Source organism: Neopelma chrysocephalum, unplaced genomic scaffold (assembly GCF_003984885.1).
Source record: "Neopelma chrysocephalum unplaced genomic scaffold, ASM398488v2 Primary Assembly neopelma1_44, whole genome shotgun sequence".
NCBI lineage: Eukaryota > Metazoa > Chordata > Aves > Passeriformes > Pipridae > Neopelma > Neopelma chrysocephalum.
Window position 1 is genome coordinate 7,898,539 of NW_020897703.1, and position 26,943 is coordinate 7,925,481.

The 26,943-nt window shown below is 39.6% G+C and overlaps 1 protein-coding gene across 1 annotated transcript in view; it reads right to left on the bottom strand.

Annotated features, from left to right (window-relative positions):
• CCNYL1 (cyclin Y like 1) overlaps positions 1-26,937 on the bottom strand; it is a 33,645-nt gene extending 6,708 nt beyond the window's left edge. The window contains exons 1-8 of the mRNA XM_027678303.1: positions 26,659-26,937; positions 13,730-13,804; positions 11,451-11,485; positions 9,640-9,740; positions 8,187-8,222; positions 7,411-7,462; positions 4,778-4,897; positions 2,596-2,762 (exon numbers count right to left, since the gene is read on the bottom strand). Coding sequence (XP_027534104.1) covers positions 2,596-2,762; positions 4,778-4,897; positions 7,411-7,462; positions 8,187-8,222; positions 9,640-9,740; positions 11,451-11,485; positions 13,730-13,804; positions 26,659-26,902 — 830 coding nt within the window. The 5' untranslated portion in view covers positions 26,903-26,937. The remainder of the gene's footprint in view (positions 1-2,595; positions 2,763-4,777; positions 4,898-7,410; positions 7,463-8,186; positions 8,223-9,639; positions 9,741-11,450; positions 11,486-13,729; positions 13,805-26,658) is intronic.
• Positions 26,938-26,943: the final 6 nt, after the last annotated feature.

The window sequence follows — 26,943 nt, forward strand, 5'->3', positions numbered from 1 at the left end:
ACACACACACACACACACACACACACACACACACACACACACACACAGAGACAAGATTTGCAAATTGGGTGTACTAAATCAGATATACGACATTTTGCCAGTTCCAGAGCAGTGTAGCTCCCTTGTTTGGCTTGCAGTGGCTCAACAAGGGTGTCTAGCAGGTTAGTGAGGTCATTCTAGATCCACACAGCCAAGAGGAAAATTCACAGAAAGTACACAAACAAAACTTGCCACCAGTTCTTGCAGATAGGCCTTTACTGCACAAGAATGGCCCACCCAGGGAGCGACCTTGGTAGAGTCGTGCCAAGCAATCTTTAGCTGGGGAGCTGCTGGGATTTTAGGTGAATTTTTTGGCAGCATCACCAGCCATCACCAACATTAGAATGCAGTTGTGCCTGAAATCCTTTGCTGATTTTTTTCTCTCACTAACACTGTATTTCGAATAGCTAATACTCACTATCAAATGACTGGTTTAAAAAAGTACTGGAACTACTAAATCTGACAATTAACTATAGCACCAACTATTAACTGAAAGTAAACTTCTAAACTTAAAATAATTTTCCTGACTATTTTAGGCAGTTTTCCAAGGTCCCTATTATGGTGATGTTATCCAACCAAGGAGCGGTGAAGTCTGCCAAGCTGCAGCAGTGCAGAGCCTGGGATGAGCACCCTCAATCACTGTCAAGGAAGTGGTTGTACAGTTTCTGTCCGTACCTAAATCCAAAGGTCTAAGTCACTTCAAATGAGATGGGATTACAAATATCCCATCTTCAAATTGGGAGGAAAAAATATACCTAAATTCCATCTATTTTCCTTACCATCATCACTGCTTTGAAAATGGAAGTACTGACAATTTCAGGAGACCCAGCATCAGCAATAGAGAATAAACATCCTGCTTGTTACAGATATTTTCAGTGCTATCAATTTGATTTGTCCCAAATAGGGCTAGAAGAGGAGACATCAAAAAGAGCAAGATGTATACTCCAGCACTCCTTTCTTTGCTGACCCCACTTCAGCCATCTCAGAGTTATTTGCAGCAATGCTTCAAGTATGTTCCTCAGATAGATGAGCACTCCAGGCCAGATTGAGTGAAGATATACATTGTATAAAATCACTAATTATGCTTTCCTGAAAGCAGGGCTGGCACAGCCCTGCATTTTGAGACAAAGAACCCCCAGGCAAGGGGCATGTATAAAACAAATAACTGCATTCACTGTTGTTGTTTGAGATGTGAAATAACTTGAATAATAAAAATTGTTTTGGTGGAGAAAACTCCCTCAATTTTAGAAATGCCACCCCCAACCTAAAAGGAAGAAAACTAGGTATTCCTCCCAAACGAATAATTACTTACTGTATTTTAAACATTACTTTGGGCTGAATCCAGGGAAAAGAGCTTGGGGCAAGAGCAGACTCTCCCATCACACAGGCAGCCTCCCACTGCTGTGTGCAAAACTCTACCACCTCAGTCTGCTCCTGTGCTAGGACTGGCTCTTACTACACAGGCCTGGACACATGCTCCAGGGCACAGAAGTGTGATAAAACTCAAACACACACAAAGCATGTCATGAGGTTTACTACAGCCAGAAAGCCTAGTGTTTTAAGCTGGCATTGTAGCATTTCTACCACTGTGATAATAAGGGAAATAGGGGAGCAAGCCGCCAAATAGAATTGAAACAATAATGCTGACATTTCAAAGCTCTTAGATAGAACTTTATGAGAAGGAATTTAACAGAAACCTAACGGGCCAAATACACTCCACATAAAGACACCTCCAGCCCATGGCATGAGCCTGGAGCCACAAGGATGAACATCTTCCAGTACTGTGAAATCTGTAGAGATTAAATCTGAGTGCACCAAGAAAAGACAGCAGATTCAAAATTTCTGAAAAACTGAAATCTACATCCAAGACAAAAATATATCCAAGGAACAGCCTTACATAAACAAGCAGTAGTAAGACTGAGGATTTTGTTCTCAGAACTGTAGGCATGTCTAAGAACTGTGCCCAAGAGGATAAGCTGTAGCAGTAGCTGTGTGTAACACATGCAACCACAGATATGCACACAAACAACACCTGCCAGCAGCAGCAGCAGCTAGAAATTCACACCTTGAGATATCTAGGCCTTAGCTGGATACACGACCACACACATAAGGCACAAGTTACAGTTTACCTTGCCATTTTTCAAGTTCTAAACCAGAAAAGGCTGGGAACAAATTTAGTTAACTTTTTTTCTTCCAAAACAAATCTTTTGATAAGACTATAAATTGGGCACTTTATTTCCATGGCTCATCACTGTGAGAAAGAAGGTAAAGAAAACTAACTTCGAAGTTGCTCACCCAAGTCATTAGAATTATTAATACAGCCTTGTCTCAAAGTAGGGTAATCATCCAAAGTTTCTTGAGTTAAAAAAGGGAATTAGGCCAGACACCAGATATACACCATGTACATATATCATAGCAACAGAGACAGACATTTTTCAGTATGATCACACAAAATGCCATTAAAAAAGCTCACACACAAACAAAAAGCCACCACAAACACCCCCCACCCCCCAAAAACACCTCACCACTGTAGATTAGCCAAACCTTGCAACTTACATGTCCTCAACAGTAATGTCCTTCAGTATTTGGCAATAATCCACATTCCACACAGCCTGATCATCCCAGACTTTAGAAGCCAGCAGAATAGCTCCTAGGACTATCCTCTTCCAGTTACTAGGACATATGTCAATCTCTGCATAGGTTAAAAGCCTTTCCAAATAAACCTATAGAAAGAAGTTAAAAAACCAAACAACAAAACTCCAACAACTGTATTTTTTTTTCAATATGTGTAATTAAGACCTGGAGCTGAGTTCTGAGAAGCAAATATGCCAGTCCAATATGACTATTTATTACCATTAAGTGTGTCAAAATAAGTATTAATGATTACTACTTACACTTAAGAATCCAAATTTTCAGGAGTTACAGGTTCCTTTTTTATTATAACACAAGAACTGGACCACCAGGGTATACAATAAAGATAGTGAAGTATCAGTCCTGTTCATTTCTATCAGCAATTGCTGTTGTTCGTTCTTTCACGGACTCACACATCCCAGACAGGTTCTCATTAGGGCCTATGTGGGGCAGCAAATCACTCAGCATCACTTTAGCCTTTCATCATGGTTAAGGTTCAGCACTTGTAGCTGAACAGGAAGTGTTAAAACCTGCGCTGTGATCTCTAGTGATGGGACAAAGATGTGTTAATCGCTATCTTTCCACAATGAAAGGTGTTCTAGTGCTATTTCTATTTTACCCTGTAAAGAAGTCTTCAGTCCCTTCATCTACATCAACAACTGCTTAGATAGTGAAAGATACACAAGTCCAAAGATGTGTCTTGGTCTTTTACTCATTCCTCCCATGAAATCTCAAACCAACTCCAGGATGTCAAATCTGTCCCTTCCTTTAAAGCTTTCTACTATTTCACAGTCCTATAATGATCCATGTAACAAGTAATTTTCATTTTCAAAGTTGAATACATATAGTTTTTAATGTTCTATTCCCTCACCTAAATCCACGGCTTTAATGAAACCTCAGATTAACTAGTGGGTACAGGAAGCTGCACCTACTAAGGTCTAGGGGTGTGATTAATCTTTGTCACTGGGATCTCCTCACACTTTCTTCCCATCCTTTGCTTGTAGCCCTCAAATGGCCTAAAGGTGTTCCTATAATAACAGGGCCATCTAGTGGTAAAATGAACTTTAAAAACTAACTCCATATTTTGTAAATACTTCAGCTAGTTTGCCTAGGGTTAGCTGTCATCTTGTTCTGTCAAAATTGCTTGCCTGTCTTTGGAAAAGCAAAAACCTCGAGTTTCAATAGCTCTAACTATCCAGCCTTTTTAATTACTCATTTCCATATTAAAGAGAGTCCTTCGAGCTAAGTTTGCTTAATTGCTACATTGTCTTTTAGTGACAGTTCTGTTCTCCTTTCACACTGTTTTTCAGAAAGAAGACACAATGAAGACTGAACTCTAGTGTGCAACAAAGTGCAGTTTCAGAGACTGTCTAATGTAGCAATTATATAAGTTGTGGGTTTTTTTATTTCCCTTCATATACACACACATATATACATATGTATATATATATAAAATCAGTACTGTTAACAATTTTTTATATCCATTATGCTTTCTGAAATCAAACAACAAACTGTAATGAGATTATTATCTTAATATTGTTCTTAGGTTCTAAATATCTCCATGTCACCTGGGGGAAAAAAGTTGTAGCCTCTTTGGTTTAATTTAAAAAAAAAGTTTGATAGAAAGGTGGCAATGATTGAAGGATATAATGAGAAAGTTCATCTCCTAGAGTTCCTATAGGATTAATCCCCTTAAGGCAGTATTACTTGCACTATTCTGGTTAATATGATCTCAGAATTCACACTTTCCCCTCCACACAACTGAAATAAAAGATGTCTTTGAGTCTGATCTTATTACACCCCACTGTTTATAGTGCCCTGCTGTTCTGCTCTTCTCAAGCTTCTTCAGCGAATATATATTATGGAACAAGCAGTTTTTGATTGGACAAGTAATTAAGCATTACATATACATATATAGAAACGGTAAGTTCCTTTTTAGTTAATCAATTCTGTGACGACTTAGAAATCTCTAATGAACTCACTTGTTCTATGTCTTCATTAACAGGGTTTCATGAGATACTGTAACTATTTAAAAGTCAGCCCAGTTCACTTATTGAGAGGGAAAGTGTTCCAAAAGCTCAAGTTTCAGAAATGAGGCGTCTCTTACCAGTGTCACTATTGCACATTCAGCTGTCAGCTGTGCAGCACTGAAAAGTGTCCGGACAAACCGGTAGATGTGCTTGTGATCAGGGTCATGCTTGTAGTAGTCATCTGGAACTTCTTCCCGCTGAAAGAAAGTTCTCTGAATTACTGAAAATCTGTATTATTTAATACTGACTCTAAAGAACATTTCTTCTCACCAAAGTGTATACAACCCTTTCCTGTCACAGAGACAGAACAAAATTATACTGAAAGAAGCCGCCCTGCGATATTACAAATATTCCAAGCAAAACACAATAGCTGTATCTGGTATCTTTGTTCTGAACATTTTTTTGATCTGTAAGGCTAATGGAAAAGAGCATGAACTACCATCATTATTGCAGGTGCTTACTATTGTCCATAGAACATTTTACAGATTGAAAGAGGTGTAAAAAAACCCGAGTCTTCTTCCTGCAAGAAAATCACATGTATATATACACCAGGGAAACACTGGCTCTTCAAAAGGCAAAATTAAGAGACTTCACAAGATTCCTCTTCCAGCTGAGGAAGAGCTGAAGAACACATGGCAATAATTCTGTCACAGGTAGAACTGGAAGGTAATTTACACTGTCTTCATAGGACTCATCCTTGAGAGACTCCAGAAAGACAACAAAACTAATGAACAGGTAGATTTAACTCTGACACAATGCTAAACTGTTTCTAAATACAGGGGAGAAGAAAAGCTCAGAAATAAATAGTCTGTAAAAGCAATCCTTATATGAGTGTTTGAGAGACACTGTGATGTTCAGCACTCTTCCTGGAGGGATGAAACTTCAAGAGCTCCAACTTTGCACACTGGTTCTGCAAGACTGATACTGATTTCTACCTAGAGTCCAAGGTAGACCTATAGTATGGTAAAGACAGTAGCTGAGAACATCATACCTGCCTGACATTAAACAAGTAGCTGTAAGGTAAGCAAAGCAGCAAGCGTTCTCCTGTGTTAAAAAAGCCAGGTAGCAGTGTTAAGTAAAATGCAGAGGTAAGTTAACTTTGTACTCTCCACACAGCCTTCAAATACACCACTAACCAATGGCGGTTACCTCTGCAGGGTGGGCATGCAACATTAGGAATAACATGAGCAGGACCCCTCCTGCGCTACAAGCAGTACAAAAGCACATCTGGAAGTACAGTTCTGCTGACTGGAACTGAGGAGGAAGGCATTGAGACTGGTATTTGTGACTAAACCCCATGATACTGGTAACTGGGTCACATTAGGGTCAACAGAGCCTGGATTTGGACTCCTTGTGACTGCATCTTTGGAAGACAAGGTGTTCAGAGATTTCTTCCAGCTAATTAACCTTTTTAAAGGAACAGTAGGTACCCAGGCAAAACGCCATTGCTATAGAAACTAACAAGCCATCTGTGCCTTTCCCCTCAGAAGTATGACAATCAGCCATAACTCTATTTCTGTCTGTATGCTGCACCAAGATAAAAAAGACCTTTAAGTGTTCCCTAAAGGACACAATGATTTTCCTCTCATTAAATAGAAGTTAGGCTATATGAAAAGATCAAAGGATGTCAGGTTGTTAAATAAAGAAATTGTCTGATGGAGTTCATCTGACATAAATAATTTTCAATGGAAAACAACAGATTTGGGCATTTAAAATAGTTCTGGACCACACTTTTCCTTTTGAAGTGCTACAGTCCATACAAGAAATCTTTGATATAGCTCTTGTCCTGAAGTTGTTTGGGTTTTTTTTAATTGACTAAATAGGTCTATTTATTCAACTGTACAATTCCTAGCACAACGGGTCATGCTTAGGGATGAAACCCTAACAAATTTAAAACACTAAATTGTTTATTAACAAGCCAAATCCGTGAGATAGCTGAGTGAATGCAGTTCAACCTAAGTCCCAGAGCAAATTGAATTGTTAAAGCCACTAGAGCTTTGCTAAGTTAATTTCAAATGAAAAACATGGGAAGTGGTTCTGCAGGACAGGCATTAAGCTAGGAGTGCTCAAACTGGAGGTGAAAAGCACATGCTCCAATCTTGAACTTGCCTGTACTCTGAGGTTTCACATCTTACAGATTGTCTAAAAAGGTGTACCAGGATTAGTCACATTAAAATTGCATGCTGAATTGCTCCTAGCTGTTACTGCAAGCAGCCTTAAGCATATTTGCTTTAAAATGTTGCCCTTCAGGTTTTTTAAAGACCAAACTCGCTGTCAGCTACTTCATGTGATGCTTCACGTATTACATTCCCCCGTTTGCAGTCATTTAAAAGGGTAGGCACATACCTACTAACCATGTCTTCCTAAATAAATAGGAGAGACTTGTAATTAAAGCAGTATTAAAGAAGAGAAGAAAAGAGAGAGACAAGAAACTTCGGATATGGAATATGGAAGAACTGGGCATATGCTGCTTTCTCTTTACAGTCAAAGCATAGAAAACCAAACTTACTTTGCAACATTTAAAATGACTGGGTTCTGTTTGTGATTTAGCTGATATCAAAAGTCATTATTTGCTCTGTATATTATATATAAAGGCAAAATTTAAGATCAATTTTATTGTGACCTGGTGCTAATACATTTTTCTGACTTATACAATACAAATCAAGGTGTATATTGATACACATTCAAAGGATCAGAAAGTTACACTTACTGTGAGAGGATGAGATTTTTCATCGAAAATATCCAATGATCTGTCGGAATCTCTACAAAACAAAAATCTCCGGTTTAGCAACGAGAGTTAATTGGTAATGCTATGCCCTACTAAAAATTATTGTTCTTCAAAGAGGATAAAGGGACATATTTTATAGGTCAGCTTTTCCTAGAATGAGATATTTTTCCAAATACCGTATTTTTGCAAAGCCTTTAACGATGAGACCTTACAACTGAATATTTAAGATGCTAAACAAAGAACAGCTATCCATGTTCTTGTATTATGCTTAGTACAGTTCTCCCTTAAAATGTGGAACTGTCTCATTAATAGCATTTACTTCAAAAAGTCAGCTATAATTCTGAAGCATATGCTGTAACTAGCTATAATGGCAAGGGTTATATGCACATGGGACAGAGACTTCCTTCATCCATCAAAACTAATCTGTACCTCTGTATTCAGGAAAAGCTAAACAAAGGCCAAAGGCTGATTTGTGGTGAGTTAAGTGTGTTTTCCTCTCTCCCTGTTTTGATGTTTGGATGGGTGTATTACTGACCCCTCCACAGCAGCTCAAGACGGGGGACAAAGAGGAAGTGGATACAGCATAAAGTGCCATTTTTTTCAGCTCCTTTAAGTTTCACCAGCTGTTACTGAAGTGACCAAGACCATATTTGACTCAATGATCTAGGAGGTTTTTTCCAGCCTTAATGATTCCACAATTTTGTATCCCTGGCTCAAAAAGAAAGTTATTATATTTCACCAAAGAAGAGTTCACTCACCTGTTCTTTATATGGTAGAATATTGCTAATGTTACACTAAAAAAGAGAAAGAAAGAAAAAGAAGATTTAACAAAGCATATTCCATGCACACTATTCCACTGCAAAAGCTGTCATTCAGGGCAAAATATTACAAATCTATTTTGTACAGGCTTCCTTTCACATTCTCAAGTACTCTGTGTCTCATTTCTGATGTTTAACTGTCTGGAAAGGAACTGGCCAAATCAAATTTGCTAGCTAAACTACTTTTACATTCATTGTACAGATATTTGTGCAACAAAATAAATGTTAAGCGACATTTTAAGTATATACTTTCATTTCCTGATTAGGTGATATAAGTGGAAATGTGGGGTATTCCCAACTAAAATATAAGTTCTACTTGATGTTACATATACTATTGTAGAGATTCTGCTGATGTTTTAACTCTGTATGCCTGGTTGTGTAATTGAGGAACTGTCTGAAAAAGAGAATAATAAAGATGATACTATGCCAGCATAATCCAAGAAGTGGACAAGAACAGATTTCAGTCTCTGCTAAGTGAGGCAATAGGTTTCACATATTAATGCTCATCTACTGTGCCCAAATTTCAGTTTTTTTACAACAACAACACTGCCATCACAGGAATCCATCACAAGAAAGCTCTGATCTGTTGACAACTGTACACCACTTCAGAATGGCACAAGTATAATTTTTTAGGTTTTTGCTTCTCTAGAAAAGAAGTGACATGCTTTGTTTGAAACCAAATTTTAAAGTGACGAATCAACTTATACATTTCCAAACTCTACTACGCTGTTGAAACAGTGAAGTCTTCTGGGACTCAATCTGGTCAGCCCTCCTTTCCCCTCAAGCACAAGTAAACTCTTCTCAACTCTCACCTGGTATGGTCTAAGTGCTAACAACTGTCTTTCTGGTAGCCGAAAAAATAGGTCAAACAGCCATTTACACTGGAGAATCGAGGCAACTACACAGTTATCACCTACTAAAATAACAAATACCTGAAGAAAAAGGAGAAAGGCTAGAACTAAAACCTAAGTCAGCAACACGCTGTTTTCCACAACTAGAGGGCAGACTAACTCCACTGGCAAGTAGCAAACACAGCCCTGCAACTTTTCCTGCAACTCCATACAAAACCCATTTCAAGTTTTCCCAGATGAAGAATTTCTGGATTTGGTTTTCAATGTGAATTGAACTCCCTTCCCCCCCGCACATACTTTTAAACCCAAAATGCTGACACAGTTCTGCACTACCTCAAGTGCAACAGTACTAAAACAAAAGCTCACTCCAGCAGTCATAATTACCAGACCTCTACACCCTTTCCATGACCGACCTGAAGAAGCAGCGCTGTGCTTCTCTCATTCAAGTGCACAACTGGTTTTGGAACAGACAGAACCCCCAAAAATCCCAAATAAACCTTACAGTGCCACTCAGCCCCTCGTTGATGACAAATGGTTCTTACCACTTTATTGTGCTTCTAAGGTTAGGCTGACTGACGGTGCTGTCATCTATAAATATTGTTGAGCATGAACTGTATTTTTTCGTAAGCTGCCCAGGAGAAACCTTGGGGGGGAAAAGAACAAAAGAACTGAAATACATTCAAGAAGAGGGATTCTGTAAGCTTTAGTTTACCAGGGATTCTGTAAGCTTTAGTTTACCACACGGAACACTGGCTTTACACCTCAAGTGGTTACTGCATAGGAGGTCTTTGTAGATGACTGCTGCTGCAATGTAACCTACCCTGTATCCACCTAGTTCCCTTGTGTAAGATAGGTTTATAAATCATCCACTGTAATATACAACATGGTGTTTTTAGATAAATAATTTTCATCAGAAAAAGCTGCAGCTAAAGCAGCGAGTCCTCTGATTTTCTCAGTTCTCTCGCATTCCATTCTTGTCAGTTTGTGATTCAGTCTTTCCTCTCTGTGATGTACTTTATTAATCATCATCTCCCTTCTTTTATATCCTATACCTTTACAGTATGTGGTTATCCAGTATTGCTTTCTGTAAAGACAATTTTGTGCTTGGGGTTTTTGTTATTAGTTTAGAACAAAAAGAAATCTGTTCCTGACATTGCTCACTTCACACGTCTTGGTTAGCATCTGGAACCTGGAAATAGAGTACTGCTATTGCCCTGACTTTTACTATTATTATTTTGACCTAGCAATATGCTCTATCATCCATCCTAACCCTGTACATTATATACTGTAAGGAATCTTCCTATATAACCCACAGCCAAGCTTCCCTGCGTACTTTTAGAGAATGCCTTGCACTAGAGATAGGACATCATAACTGAGGGAGGAATTTTAATCAAACAATTCAAGATTCATTAGTTTTTGCCAAAATGTTTTTAAATGCCTTGTCTAAAACTTGGAAGTTCTCCATATGAACATGTTGGCACCCTTCACAACTCAGTGGTTGCCTGTGAATATCTCCCATTCCAGCTGAAGTTTGCCAGCAAAACCAATCCAATCACACTTCACCTTGGTGCTGGCAGACTAAAGCTGGAACTGTGACAAAAAAAGAAAGAAAAAAAAAGAATTACCCCCACTCCCTGCATAATCACACTAAATACAACAGACTTGAAATACCATTATCTTACCAATACCTTCTCATTTACACTTTTGATAGACTCTAATTTTTAAGCTTTGTGTTACTAACTTCCATTCTTAGCTTTACTAGTCAATAATTTTTTATCCAGTTATTAATGACATTGCATCTTTTTTTGTTTTGGTTTCTTTTTGGTGAGTCAAGTGTCCGACTAATATTTGCAGAAAAAGCTCAGAGCATATTTTCAGATATTAAAACTAATGGATTATCACTTGTTTATCATGCTGCTGATGTTTGTTCATCATTCTGTTTTCATACTGGATACCCTTCTTACAATAAGTCCTGTAGCAATACTCAAACAGAGAGTCATTCAAAACTCAATGAGAAATTAATGTAGTTTTATTTCTGTTAAAAAAAAGCATAGACAGTTTGACTTGTATTTTCTTTTTTACTGTTCTGAAATGCTTAAGACTGATACAATAAAAAGATGAATTCTTATTCTTTTGACATCAGCCATTCTATGCTCTGTGATACTGCGCTTTTTTTTTTGTTTTTTAGACAAAGACAAAAAGAATTCAGTTTTATCTTGCTAAGTAGGATTTGGAACATGTGTAGGACTATATACCTGTAGGACTATATACCTAGAACTACTACAGTTGTTTCCTTGAATTAGTTTTTGTCCCAACATGCTAATATTATCTATATAGAATCTGGTTTACTTACATGATTGATATGGTTACTCTTCCTCTTCTCTCGCACTAGAAAGAGGGAGAAAGAATGTGAATTGAAAGGTTTCTAAAAAACAACCCCAATTTACATTCAAAAAAGTCACTCTATTAACCTAGTTTTCTAAAGTACGTGAGTATTAAAATGTTGAAATTTTACTTTAAGCATCTGGAAAAGTAGTTTGAGGAAAAAATGTCAAGTTTTATCAAGCTAGTAAGCTACATACTACTTCAAACTACCCACATATACATTTAGAAACTACTTCTTTCCATCACACTAAGGGGAAAAATGTCTCAGCTTTGAAAAGATGCTGTGTATCATGAAAAATGGAATGATTTCAGACAGTTCAAATAGACAACGTCCAATATCCAACAACAACCAGAAGCAAAACCAAGACACACCGAACCTGCCGAAGACGCAAGGAGCAAGTGAGGTGCCCAGCATTATTTACATGTTCTCTCTTCTCCTATTAGACAGCAGAAGGTATTTCACTACACAGAAGATGCTGACACAAGCTATGCACCTATTTATGATATAACTGCAACCATCTTATTTGATAATTTTAAACTATGTCAGTCTTTCAAAAAAGATTGTACGGTTTAACTTCCAGCTGTGACAGCAGCAGTACAACAGTGCTCTTTGAGGAGAGCTGAGAGTTGCACACATGCACCAAGTATACAAATGTGACCAGCCTGGATAGCTGACTTCTCCAAAATTTTCACCTCAGATCATTACCACTCTTTAGCAGGACACATTCTCTTACATATTTAGAAAAACTGACAATTGGAAAAGGGTATCCACAATTTTTTTTGTCCTTTAGCATAAATTTAACTCATAATCCTGATAACATCTCAATGAGAAAGAACTTATGGATATTAATTCTACTAATTCTATGGAAGGTTAAGTAAAGAAGAACCAGGAATTTAGAAAATAAATTCCTCTGGTGAACTTCTCCATAAAAATCAATTCATCTATCTAATACAAACTTTAGATCATAGTTTAATAGTTACTATCTCCCCTACCAGACCATTTTTCTACATGGACACAAGTCTACACAATTCAGTATATGACATTTGAAGAAAACCAAATCACATTTAAAAGCAATACTACCCCCAACAAGCACGTTCATGTAGTTTGAACATGTGCAGCCAGGCTGAAAGGCTGCACAGTGAAACTGCACAACAGTGTTCAAGAACTGTGTCAACTTGTGAGTTGCAACTTCAGCATCCCTCATCTAAGAGGTGTTTGAAGTGTGCAGGTCAGAGCCTCTGGCTGGATGAAGACTGACCTTAGAGGCCTCAAGGAAAGAGGTTTCTATATTTCCTTGGTATCATCCCCTCTGGAGAACCATGCAGTGCTTGTTCCCACTGCTCCCAGACTATCTGAGCACTGCAAATTTGATACAACTGACAATTTTACCACTTGTCATAAGACTCTGAATAGCAGGACAGCAACTGACAGACCTGTCAAAATAATTCTACTTCTCTGTGGCAAAGCTATGCCAAGGTAAAAGACACACTGCAGCTTTCCATCAACACATCCAATCTCAAGTACTACACTTTCTCAGAAAAACAGTGCTTCAAACAAGAACCAGCTATAACAGAAACAGAAGCATTTTAATAAGACTATCTTGAACTTTTTATTAGTTGCAACTTCAAAATGTGCTGTTGTCAGAATTTGTTTTTATTTGTGCAATTCCACTCTTTAACAGCATTTTGAAATGGACAAATTATAGTAATTTTTTGAAATTGACTTTTATTAAGTAAACACAGGCTCTGCAAAGAAACTGAAAATCCCAATACATACTTATTACTAAAACCAGGATTCAAGAATAATTATCCTCTGAAACTATTCAAACAGTTTAAAACAACAAAAAAGCAACTGATATAGATTGATGGCTTAGGCTTATTATTTCTCACAGAAGACTGTCCTTTTTTTTTTTTATAATTTAGAACAACTTTTAAAACAGCCCTAGGTCATTAAAAAACCCCACCACTGCTGGAAGTTCGAATTACACTAGTGAAGAAAGCTGTGCTCCTTCAGACTACTGGGATCTGCACTGCAAAAATCTGATATTTAAGCATTTTGAAGAACAACTCATTGTCAGGGTTAAGTAAAATGGCCTACAAACATATTTCTGTGTAAATACGCAAATTACTAATCCCTATGCTTGAAAGAATGGAAGCACAGTGTTCTCAAGCTGTATAATTAAAATAGGCCATCATTTTTCCAGTTTTTCTCCTGCCTTTTGTTAAATTGGAAAAAACTTAGCTTACCATCTGTTTGTGACTTGCTCAGGAAAATTGTGCTTGCTCTGGGATGATCAGATGGATTAGATTCCAAGGCTAAATCTGAAACAGAAAGGACCAAAAAAAGGAGATATCTTTAACAAAAGATGATGATTATTGCAACAATTCCCACCCAGGCTTAAAATGCTCAAGAATAAATGATGGAGACAAGATAAAAACCATACAGAATGGGCTCTGTCTCTGAAGCAAAACCTTACTTTTGCCAAGACAAATAAAAACTTGGTATTTTTCCCTCTGAAAAAAAAGCCTATGGACTTATTCCTACTGCCATGAACTGTGAATTAACTTATGGTTTCCATGAAAACAAAATCTGGAAAGGGAAATCTCAGAAAACAACATGAATCTTCAAAAGTCAATCTGTGCCCCTGCATGTTTGAGTAGCTGGGTGTGGGGCCTGTGCTCAGTAGCAGGCACAAAATGTTTCTTGACTTTATCAAGACAATAATTAAAAATGTCCTACCGAAACAGCAAAAAAAATAACACTGCTGATCTTTCACTCTATGCTTTACACACCAAATACAGCAGGAAACAATCTCCGTGGTCTTACAAAAGAATCTAATAAGTAACGTTTACAGTGCTGATAAATATCAAAACAAGGAACTTACGCTATTCTGTTCTTTTGGAATTTCAAGTTAAACTATGTACAGCTAATATACATTTACTGAAGAACAAAATTACTTTAATCCCTTGCCACAACAAACCAGTGATGGCATTAGAAGAGGATATATTACTGCCTTGGATTAAGATGGAAGTGATCACAGAAGTTTGTTGATGACACTGTGAACATCATGATGAAATTTTGAGCTGTGTTAGCTTTGACAGAAGCAACAGCTGTTCTGAGGAAGTCATGCTACAGACACACTGAGTTATGTGAACACATGAATACAACAATCTAGTACTGTGATCCTGTAAGTCCTGGAAAGAGCAATTTTGCATCCACTGACATTTGTCATTCTGATCTTCCTGTGTGCTACTTATGCCATCCCAACCATACAGTGCTCACACACTTGCATGTCAGTGTCCAAAGTGGAATGCCAACACAGCTGCCACACCCCTAGAAAACAGTTATCTAAGAATTACCATCAACTTTCAACTAAAAAAACAATCTCTCAATCTTTTATGCACCCAACCAACAGAACTCTGGTTAAACAGTAGCCAAAGTAGGAACAAACTGTCTGGGTGCTGAAAGTCTTAACTAAGAATGTTTGTGCTACTGCACCTACCCCTCAGCACAGCCACAGCCCTCCTGTGTCAGCGAGTGAATAGAACTGGAAAAGTACACATTCCCAAGACTTCTCATTCCAGATTCTCACTGGGGCATAGCACTGGTACCCAGATCTCCATGTTTTCCAAGTCCTTGGCTTACATCACTGACCTTATTTCCAACAGTATTGCTCTGACACTGGTCCAGGATGCAGACCACTGCAATTCTGAATCTCTACTGTATAACTATGGCAGCCAACATGTGTTTAGGAACACAAAGACTGTTCAGTCAGGAATTTCCCCTTCCTCTCAAAAAAGGCCAGAGTCAGCCATGAAAGCAGACCCATCTTGTGAAGTTTTTAAAAGTTAATTTACAAAATCAGTACTTCTATTCTCACCTTACCATGCTCATTCACAGCACAGAGTGAACAGATACCTGAATTTAATCATGCAGTTAAAATGTAAGAACCCCTGGCTTAGAAGCCCTAGAAAAGAATTTGCCTTACAGCTCATACCTCAAGTACTACTAAATACACATTTGATTATCTGGAAAAAAGATCCAGCACACAACAGCGTGCCATACTGGCACATTTTAAGTACCATTTGTAACATCTCAACAAAACAGTAACTTACTTAAAATGTTACAAGTTTGACAAGTTCCTAACAGTGAATTAGCAAACTCACTTTTAAGAGACAATACATAGTTTCTAATGCTAGTGCTGCATTAACAAAAACAAACAAAATCCCAACAGTGTTCCAGAAATGGAAGTATTCTGCTAGTCTACCAAATAACTGAAGAATCATTAACAGACAGAACAAGATATGCAATATGCAGACTTAAAATACAGACTATTATCAGCAAGTTATGATGCAAACAACTCAGAATTTATTTACTTACAGTTCAGCAACAACTTTTAGAATAACTGGCTAAGTCAGGTTAGAAAGGACCTCAGAGGTCTCCAGTTCAACCTCTTGTGAAAACAGAATCAGCTTCAGGTAGAACATGAGGCTGGTCAAGGCTTTACCGAGTTGAGCCTTGAAAACCTCCAATGAGGATCCACAGAGCCTAGACCACCTTTCCCACCCAGGGGGACTAATGCCTGCAGGGCTATGAGATTCACTATGGAATGGTAGGAAAGAGCATGTAGGACTGTACGAGATTTGTGTCATATTTAGGAGAAGGCGGAAAGGAAGATTGTGAAGGAATAAGCACAGGACAACAGAGGGAAAAGGGCTAGAGAATTCAGTAACTCCTAACAGAAATTCCTGTTTCTCCTTGATGAATTTCAGAGGGTTGGTGTTGGCCCAATTCTCCAGCCTGTCCAGGTCCCTCGGAATGAGCAGCCTCCAGCATACTGACTGTTGCCCAACTGGCTATCATCTGCAATTTGGGTGTATTCCATTGCTTCCTCCAGGTCACTGATAAACATTAAACAGCACAGATGCTTTTTTTTCCAAGGAAAGACAGTACAGGATAACACTTGTCCTCCCTCACCTCATAAAAAACCCCAAAACACTAGTATCTTGACTTCCCTAAGGTTTTGATTTGCTTTGAAACCATATGACTTGTAAAGGCTCACTTCTTACACTGTTTTCGCCTGTTATTGTGTTCTGCCAGTCCCTATATCCATGCTTCTTATATGTTAGAAATCAGGTCTGAATATAAGAATATAAGGTCTGAATATAAGAATGAATATAAGCAACTTTTATTCCAGACAAGAAGTGTCTGAAATGTCTTCTTGTCATTCCAGACAAGAAGATCCACAGCACTGCAGCATGCACTGAGCGACACAGGTCAAATGTGCCCCCTGAACCAAGCAGACCCACACCTCTAAGGAGAGGAACAGCACTGAAAGGATAATAGACTTTACTGACTCCAGTTCCATGGTGGTGCTGCCAGACATAAAGTGCTTTCTGCTGGACAAAGTCAGGTGTGTCAGAACCCACAGCACGTTAAATCCACAACATAGGTAATACAACAGAGTCAAGGTACTAATAAAGTCCAAGACACATTGCACAAATTGCACATTGCACATTCTGGTACAAAACCCCACCAGAAGCGATCAAGACCAACTGTAGCTGGGCTTCTTATGCCAGAATAAAACAGTATTAGCAGAAACAGTGCAACTGTTTTGTCTTGCAAGAAACTGCAAAGAAAGAAAGAAAGAAAGAAAAAGATGCATTTAGTAGACCACTCCTTGTAGCTTTCCCCCTCTAAGCAGACATTTTAATCATCCTGTCCATGCTCATATCCCTGGCCAATGCTTTTTTCTAAGCAATGGAAAGATTTGTCATGTGATTTGCTCACCCTAAACTGCCAGTGTTACTCATGAAATACCAAAAAGCAACAGCAATACAGCTGATGAAGGAAGCACAAGGCAAGAGGCAAATAAGAATATGAGCAAGGGTAAAATGTAATGGGAAACAGCAAAAGAAAAGACAGAGGAAGAGATAAATCTGTCTGCAAACAATTTGACTCACAACCAAGCATAACTCCTAATACTTTATCCTGGTAGCCCTTACAAGTCCAAAACTAAAATATCTAGTCCTGAAAATAAGGGTAAATCTTGATTAGGAGCTGCATCACAATGTGTATTACAGAAAGTTCAAGCTTCACAGAAAGTTAACAGAAAAAGGAAGAAGCATTTATGCCACAGGATAATCAGAAATAATCACTAAAACATGCAGAAACAAGAATGAGAGAAGTAAGAGAAGCAACAGGATTTAAAAAAAAAAACCATGAAAACAACTCCAGCACATTTTTGTTCTAGAGGCTATCAACTCAATACAAGTCAAAACACACTTTCTACCTGACCTTCGTATTTAGTGATAAAGAGGTGAGAAGAGAAGATGCCCACCAGAAATTAAGTTCATGGGAGCGGCACAGTGACGTTACCATACAAGGGCCCTCCGTCTCTTCCTGAGAATAACATATTAAAACCTTCATCTCTCAGTGCCATTTACCCACGTGTACTACCAAGCTTGTCAGATCAACCCTGTCTCCAACTGGAGCAGAGAGAAGCCTGAACTTGCTTCCCTCTGCCACCATTCTCCCTTTGAGGAATACCTTGCAGCTTGCTTGCCCTTCTGACAATCTCGGCCACCTCCGCTGCTGCTGTGTGTGCCATGTGCTGTGAGTGCACAGTCCCCCATGGGGCAGATCACATTACTTTTAAAAGTAATCCTCTGCCCCAGCTCAAGATCTTATGTCCTTTCCTCAAGAAGATCCACGTAAGACTTTACTTTTACTCATCTGTGCCATATAAGAAGGTGTGTGGGGTTTAGGAATTTATGATGTCAGCTACTTATCTACTGGTCTACACACCACCACAGGTGACTTCTAACTACTACAAACACATTTTACACATTGCATTGTGCTATATATATTATCCCATGAATAAAGAGACAGTCAAATATGTCACTAAACAGCAGCCCTTTGACAATTTCACTACTTTAGAACAATAAACTATTGCATTTCCTTTAATAGTTTTAGCTCCATCCTCTGCTTTACCAGAGAGCAGTAACATTTTGTTACAGCACATATTTAAAGCATTAAATGATAAAATCATCTCTTTGCTGTAAACTGAGCTTCTTCACTTGTTCAGTGGGTTACTAGCTTTGCCTGATGCTTGAGGTTGTATCTCATTACCTTACGGTGTGAAATATTGCAGGTCACTTAACACTCCCAATAAAGATGTAAAAATTATATCAGACTAGCAAATTTGCCAATCCATTTCAGAAAGTCTGTTATTCCTAACAATAACTTCATTAAAATTATTTGTCCTTCAAATTATGCTATTCTAATTCTATTCCTAAAAACTTTTAGAAAAGATACAAGTCTGGTTTCTAAATTCAACCTGATTTATTTGCCCCAGCCACACCAAACACACCACAGAAACCAGCTCACATACATTGTTTTCCATTTGCCTTCTCCTGTTATGTCCTCAGTTACACACAGATTAGTCTATAATTTTAACCCTCCATGGATGGCTCCTTCCCCAGATCTGGACTGAATGAAAGCACTTTGATCTCCTGATTATTCATCTTCAACAGAACACATATCTCTTCCATGCTAAAATGGACTCCAAAGATACAAAACTTGTTTTCATAACTAATAAGAGCAAATTTGAAAACATAAAGGACTGGATCAGTTGTATAACGAAGTGCTTTCAAACTCAACCAGTTTTCAGAGAGGAGCTCTATTGTGAGAGAGAATCTAGGAGAAACCAACACTTGCATATGTGTAGGTCCCTTAAAAACACTCCTAACTTCCCAGAGGAAATCAACTATTTAAAAAGGAAAGCAAACAGAAATAACACACACAGCTGGCCATTGTTCACAGAAAGACAGAAGTGCTGAGGTTGGATGGGACCTCTTGAGATCAGCTAAGTCTAAGCCCCAGCTCAAGCAGGGTCAGCCTGAGCAGAGTGTCTGGGATGTGTCAGCCAGCTTCTGAATATCTCCACTGAGACTTCACCACCTTGATGGCAACCTGTGCCAGTGTGTGACCACTCTCACTGCTAAAAGACTATTTCTAAATATTGTGAGTTTACACAATACACTGAGAAGGATGTTTTAAAGCTATTTAAAATCTGTCAGTTGATCTTTATGGCACTACTACAGGAACAGTAATATTGTTACCAATACCCAGCACATATCTAAGTGCACTCTGACATTTTAAAAGGATACAGAAATTACTTCAATATACAACAAGTTCTCTTAATTAAACAGGAATTATTTGCTCCTTTACACCACACTCCAGAGCTGGACTAGTTCAACAGGAAAATGCCATAGCAAACATTTCAAATTTGCTACTAAAATCAGAAGAATTTAGAAAACAAAACTGCAGACCATCTATTAAATACTGTGAACTACCCATGGATTAAGTTATCTATTAATTTCTGTGGTTTAAGAAAAAAGTCAATACTGTACTAATATGTGATCTTTCATTTCTTAAAGTGCAGGAGGATCCACACCACTATATTTGGCCTCCAGAGGACATTCCAGCATGATCCTATTGCACCCTGTCCCTAGTCCCTGCTGGGGAAACATGGCCAAGAGATTTGTTCCACTCAACACAACACCCAGCCTTGCTGGGACTGGAGTCAAGGAGGCTTCCATGTGTTTTGTGATGTATCTGCCAGAGTTACAAGCACTTCCACAGATTTTAGCAAGGCAGGGTGTCAGGAGTGCCCCAAATTCCACATCGAAAGCAGGACAAATTAAAACGGTGGTAAACAAGATGACCCTAGGATTTTATCTTGGAACTACATGGAAAACAGTAGCTCGCAAGCTTGATCTTGGAAGTAACTAACACTTTGTTTGAGATGTGTTCCTGTATTCCATTTAATGTAGGGACATTTAAAGGACAAGGAGAAACAACTGGTTCCACCTTCTATTCTCCACACTGACTTTCACACATAACACAATTCACTACCATCAGAAGCTAAAGCAGAACTCCACAGCTCTAATTTTCTAACTGATAAGCCAAAACAAAGATTTCCAACTGTTCACATTAAAGGGCAACCAAATTTTAGAATCCTAGATCCATGCTGACAACAGTAAGTGTAAGGAAAGCCTTCCCATAACAATTCCTCACATTCTCTGCCTTACTTACAAGACCTAGTTCAGAAAGAAAAACAGGTGAGTACCAGCAACTCCAGTCTCACTTGGCATCTGCAGGTAATCAAAATATGATGCCCTGCACTGTGTGCCAGGTGTCATATGCCACTGGATGGACTGACACGTTAAGTTTATTCTCCTCTACAATTTGCTCACATTTGCAAACTTCAAGTAAAGTTTGGGCTTTTATGAAAGTTAGCAGCGTCATCAAGTTTTGTGCCATTTTAGGCACAAGCTCAAACACAGTCACTCTTTACAGCAGCTTTGTGGACTCTCAGCTTACCTGCAGTTTTTTCTATAAAACAAAAATAACTATCTGCATAACAAAACATGTCCAAGAGTTTTTCAGAAAAGCTTTTTTGGTCTTCGAAAGATATCCGCATTCAACAGTTTATAATCTGAGCCTGACACATTTGATGGCAAGCCAGTGTTAGTTTTCACACTGGAAAAAAAATCAACTGTGTTTGATTACTGCAATGACTCAAGACCCTTTCAGAACTCCAAACAGAAGCAAAGCTGTGCTATACACACACAGCTCATCAAACACTGCAGAATGCTACCTGGCTGACTGGGGTGGTTTTGTGTAAGCTAAGGTAATCCTGGTATTTGCATCACCTGCAAGTATGATCTTCAGTTTTATTCATCTGGCTTTACTACACATTTAAATAAATAGCACTGAGTTTCTTTTAAGTCAGTAGCATCCTCCTTTGTCTCTTGAAATCAAAACATTCAGAGTTGTCTTCTGAAAACATTATTCTTGTAGTGAGTGAAATAAAAGTGCACATTCAAACTCTAGCTGTAATTAATTAAAAAGAAATAGATCTATAAATCTCAACATGAGCTTGCTGGCAAGGATCTACAGATGCAAGGTCTGGGTTCTTAATGATTGATCGAATTTTCCTTCTGCCACCCACAGTAACTTCTTCCTTCTCCTTGTATGTGGAAGAAACACTGCTAGAAATGTTAATTTAATGTGTAATGTGAATCTGGGAGGAGTAGGTTGTTGTGTTTTGTTGGCTGAGCAAGAGTTCATTCCCCTGTTAGTCAGCTTTTTGGTATGACCTCACCAGTGATCACACTTGAGAGAACAGATACATCTAGCCACAGAACTTCTATTGTTCTACAACATCTACCCTGACAGGTAGGAGGGAAAACAGCAAATCTCCTAAAGAAAGCCAGAAGAGGAAAAGGATCCTAGAGATAAGTTACATGGAAACAGTTAAAAAAAAAAAAAAGTCAAGATGAAAATGAATTCGGTTTCCTTAAGTCTGTAAGTTTCATCAAACCCCTCAGGTTAGCCATTTATTTCCTTTCAATATTTCCCATTTTATGAAAATCTCTCAGTTATAATAGCTGTTATGCTGGAAGCCTGAAGAAACACACTAGAAAAACAGATCAGTCTCCCTCCATATGAGCTTCATGTATGTATGTTCCATATCAAGTAATCTTAAAAACCTAACACTTACAGAAATTTATTTGCTGCAGAAGCCTCCAAGATTTAGTGAAGAGAGAAAAGGATGGAGGACTCCTTAGTTGCCAGCGGTATCCAAGCTTAAGAACAGAAACACAAATACTATAGTCCAGCAATGAATTATTTTATTTCCAATCCCCAAATTTGTAGATCAATTTCCTTGCTGTTTCTGGACGACTTAGTGATTCAGTAATTTCCACTACAGGTACTTCACAGATCATTTCTAAAGGGCATGATATCAGGCTGCTTAAGACAACAACATGAAAGGTGTTTCAGGCTTACAGAAGTCAATTATTTCGCATTTGTCAAGATCACAGACTATCTGTAACTGCTACAAATATCTTTGTAATTAATGTCTGGTCAGTTTTAGAAAAGAGATATTGATAGTTATGGGGAAAGAAGAGTGAGTGTAAGTTAGGTGAAAAACTCGGTGACTACAAGGAAAAGAGAGGGAACACTAGAAAAGGTATCAGAGCATCATCTGGTTTTCACCCCCAGCTTCATACTAGACAACGGTATTTGTCAGCCTATGCAGCTACAGACCTTCAAATACAGAGGCACAAAAAACAACACAAGATGGCTAAGCCTTTCCTGTGGTGAAAACTGCTGGCATCAAAAAGCTGATTCCTTGCACCAAAGTGTTTTAACTTACTAACATTTTAACTAGGACTTAAAAAAAAAAAAGGAAATCCAAACAACAAAAAACCCCAAACTAAAAAAAAAACACCCAGGAAAAAACCCTCCACCCACATGCTTGAAGCTGAAATTATATAAGAGGAACAAATGAACAGTATTTAGACCTTCTGCAAGGAGGTTTACAGACAAGCTGTTAGTGAAACCAGATCACAGACAATCAATATACCCAAATATCTGTTCATCTTCAACACTGTTTAGTAACTGCAGCATGCAGGAAGCCTGAAGCTTTCCCTGTTCAGCCTCTAGGGAGCGAGGGGGTTGTTGAAAAAGGAAACACTGGCTCACAGTTGCCTCAAGAGTTACTCTAGGCACTAGTCTGAGCCTGGTCAAGTAAATCTCACTTTATCTCTAGTAACTCTCTTCTTCAAAGTCCCCTTCCATTTGCTTTCCCATCTAACCTCCATGAGGACCACATCCCACTCATCTCCACTCCTGATACCATTTTTTGTTCCCCCTCATCCCTGACTGTCTTTTCCCTTGTCATTCTCCACCCCCGTTATTCAGATGAGGGAACCAGGTCACTTTGTCCCATCACTTCAGTAGGTCAACATTCTTCCCCTTAGTTCAAGGGAATCAGGCAAACCTCTGCTCAAAACTGCTGGACTCTGTAAACAGCAACGCTGGAGGGTGATAATGTTTTCAACTATAAGTGAGATACGTCTGCCAAGCAAGGTCTTGTTCTAGTTTTATCCAAGGATCAAAGAATTTACGAAAAAATAGATCTATGTTTAAACATAGAGATCTGGCAAGAAAGTGTCAGCCATAAGAAGTTCTCCCCCAAATAACCAGAAAAAACTCACAGGAAAAAGAAAAAAAAGCTCAAAATAAAGATTAGCAGATGCTGTGTTTACTTAACACAACTTGGCTTAGCATATTGAACCACAAATACAGGCTTATTTCTCATTCTGAAAAAATGTGCACAGAACAGGTTATGGCTCAAGATCTTGATAACCATCAAATCATAAAACTCATCCTTCATATTTTCTGGTAGTAGTGGATCTGACAAACCTTTCCCATTTGAATTAACTTTTGTTGAAACTTTGAACTTTCAGTTTCACTCTGTGTTTTATCTTCATTTCACTTACCACTCCTTTTTTGTCTTACATAAATACCACTTGATAATCTGCCCATTTTAAGAAAGTGAGATTTTTCTTGTTTAATTCTGATCTGATACAGACAGCATGCTGACTGGAAAGCAGCGCCTGCTAAGTACTGTGCTGGAGAAGCTACAGAATAATCTTCATTTAAGAGCACAGACCTGCGAGGACCACATTCCACTCGCTATGAAAAAGCTACGAAACAACACAAAACAAAAAGTTCAAGCTCAGTTGGTAACTTCTGCATTCCTGATACAACCAAAACATTAAATTTTAGCAAAACAAGTGCAAAAGTACTATGACAGACTCAAGAACAACAAACAACTTAGAGGTAGAAATTTAAGGAATGAAACATCTCCATCACATTTGGATGCTAGCTTTCTGATATATTTAGCTGTTTTCTTAGAAACTTCTAGAACTGAGTAGCATGGAACAAAAATAGCCAAAATGATCTTGACTTTTTTTCCTTGCAGCTTTCTCTTTTCTCCCTGCCAAAAGCATTCAAGAAAAGGGCAGTCAGTAGGTTCCCAGCCTTCCATTATAGACTAAATTCACATCTTAGCTAGCCTGTGAAATTACACATTAATCAATTATGGAAGTAAATTTTATCCCCCAAATGAAACCACTGGATTATTACCACTGTAGCAATAAACTAATGCTTTGTAGTCGTCAACAGCAAAGAAACATGTAGGCTGCTTGCATGGTTAGGGTATGCTGACACTTTTTACATCCTAGAGTTTGAGGAATAGGCATAGCTATCCGGTATTTTACAGATCTCTTATTTCATAGAAGGTATTAAATTAAACAGCAGTATCACTTAAAACTTCTTTATAAGGCCTGTTTCATACCACTTGATTTCAGACTTCACAAATAATCCTTTACATTCTGAAGTTAACTGCTTCAATCCTATCCAGGCAGCACTTTATAACATTCAAAAATGAACACAAGAAGCTTTACTTCTAATATTGGCCATCCATAACTGTATTTTAATAAAGATATCAAACTTTGATGTAAGTCTTTAGGGGGTGCAAAAAGTATCAATCAGAGAAATGTGAACAGCATCTGTCACTTGTAGCAGATCTACTTGCGAGGACAATAGTGAACCACACACCACTGTTAAACTAATCTTTAAAATCACCCAAAACACATACTACTTATGCAGTTCTAATTTTAGGATAACCTCCTGCCTCAAGACTAAAGATTCCATAGCCAGAAAAGTAAAATTTGTGATAGACAGCTGCTATCTTCTTGGACTATACACTGTTATTCAGGTTTGTGAATTCAAAAAATTTAAATACTTCCCTACTTCAAGGCCAGTTCTGACACCTGGATGAATTCACAATTAAGTCTAGTTACTTAGCACTGCTGACATGATCACATACTAAAGATTCAAACAAATACAACCCTTATTCCTGAGCAGATTTGGTAAGCTTAGACATTTTTGCTTGGCTTACTAGAATCTTTACAAAGTTTAGCTCCTCCTCCCCTAACGAGTTTAGAGATTTCTGTAATATCTTCTTGCAGAAATAAAGGTTTATTTCTCCTAGATGGCAAACATAATTTCTCCTACTGCTGCACTGCACAGCTGTCTCAGAGGAGATCCAAGGGGCTGACTGTTCCATCTCATTTCTGGAACAGCTGCACCATATGGTGCTGTGCAGAAAAGGCAAGTTTAATAATTCCATTTCCGAAGGTTTCCTCACACTCTTCTGCTGCCAGTTTGACAGCAAAAATTTTTTTCTTAAGTTCAGGTATGGATGACAGCGATTACTGTTATTGTATGCATCGTACACAAAAGATGTCAGACAGGCTACCTTTTTTCAACTAAACAGACTTCATATAGGTGTGGTTATAATTACAAAGCGGAACAGCAAGACGCTTGTTAATTAAACTAAGTTTTGAATATCATAAGCTGTTACCCTGTACGGGTACTGCACCACGTGAACACGTGGCCAGACAGGAGCACCCCTAACCTGTTACACGTCTGGTAACTCCCCACAGCAGAGCACAGCCCTGCCAGCTCTCTCGAGGCACGTCTGGGGAGGAGATGCATTACAGAGCGAGTCTGTGTGGCACCAGTGCTCCAGGTGTAACTGGGAGCAATCGGAGCAGCAAACACGCACTTTCCCATGAGCCCAAGGAAAGCAAATCGGGCACACCGAGAGCTACGCGACAGGGAACAGCGGTGTAATGAGTCCGCAGCTATAACCGAGCGCCCTGCACAGCCAGAGTATAAATTACCCACGTCCAGCCACGGTGATGTCATATGCACAATCTCTGTAATTCCTAATTCCCTTGCTCCCCACACACCCTCTTCCTTCCTCCTGTTCAACAGAGACTGGAAATGCAGCAGCTTTTGCGATCTGCCCGAGCACTGCGACTGAGTCACGACTCCCCAGTTAAACAGAAAGGAGCAGTCAGACTTCTTCCCCTTAGCCGGGAGCGCCCGGGGGCTCCGCCACGTTCCCTCCGGACTCGCTCCCCGAGGATCCGGCAGGGAAGCGCTCCCGGGCAGGGCAGGCGCTCCTCGCCCCGGGGGGACCCGCCGAGCGGTCCCGGGCTCGTCCAGCGGGCGGAGGTCCCGGACCCGCCGGGGCTGTGCCAGCGCCGTGACAGCCGCGGGAACTTTGCCTGGGGCGCGGCGCGGGCCGAGCCCGCGGGGCCGCGCTGCCCCCGCCGCCGGGACAAAGGGGCCGCGCCCCGGGCCGCCCGTGTCCCCCGGCACCCCCCCGGCGGAGCGGGGGCACCGCGGGGACAGCGATGCGGGGCCCGGTGCTCCCGCCCGCCCGTCGGGCCCCGCCGCTCACCATCCGGGAACTCCCGGTCGCTGATGTGCTGGAGGTGGGGGCCGCCGCCGCCGGGATCCGAGTCCCCCGACTCGGCCTCCGCCGACCCCGAGCCGCCGCCGCCGCCGCCCGCCGCCGCCCCCGCCGCCTGATACGCGTCCGCCCAGCGATCGGGCCCCGGCGCTGCCCCGCCGCCGCCGCCGCGAGCCCGGCTGAGCTTGGGGCTGGCGTCCGGGGATACGCAGCAGGTGACGGTGTTGCCCATGGAGCTCGGCGCTCCCCCGCCGGGCCCCGGCTGCGCGGTCC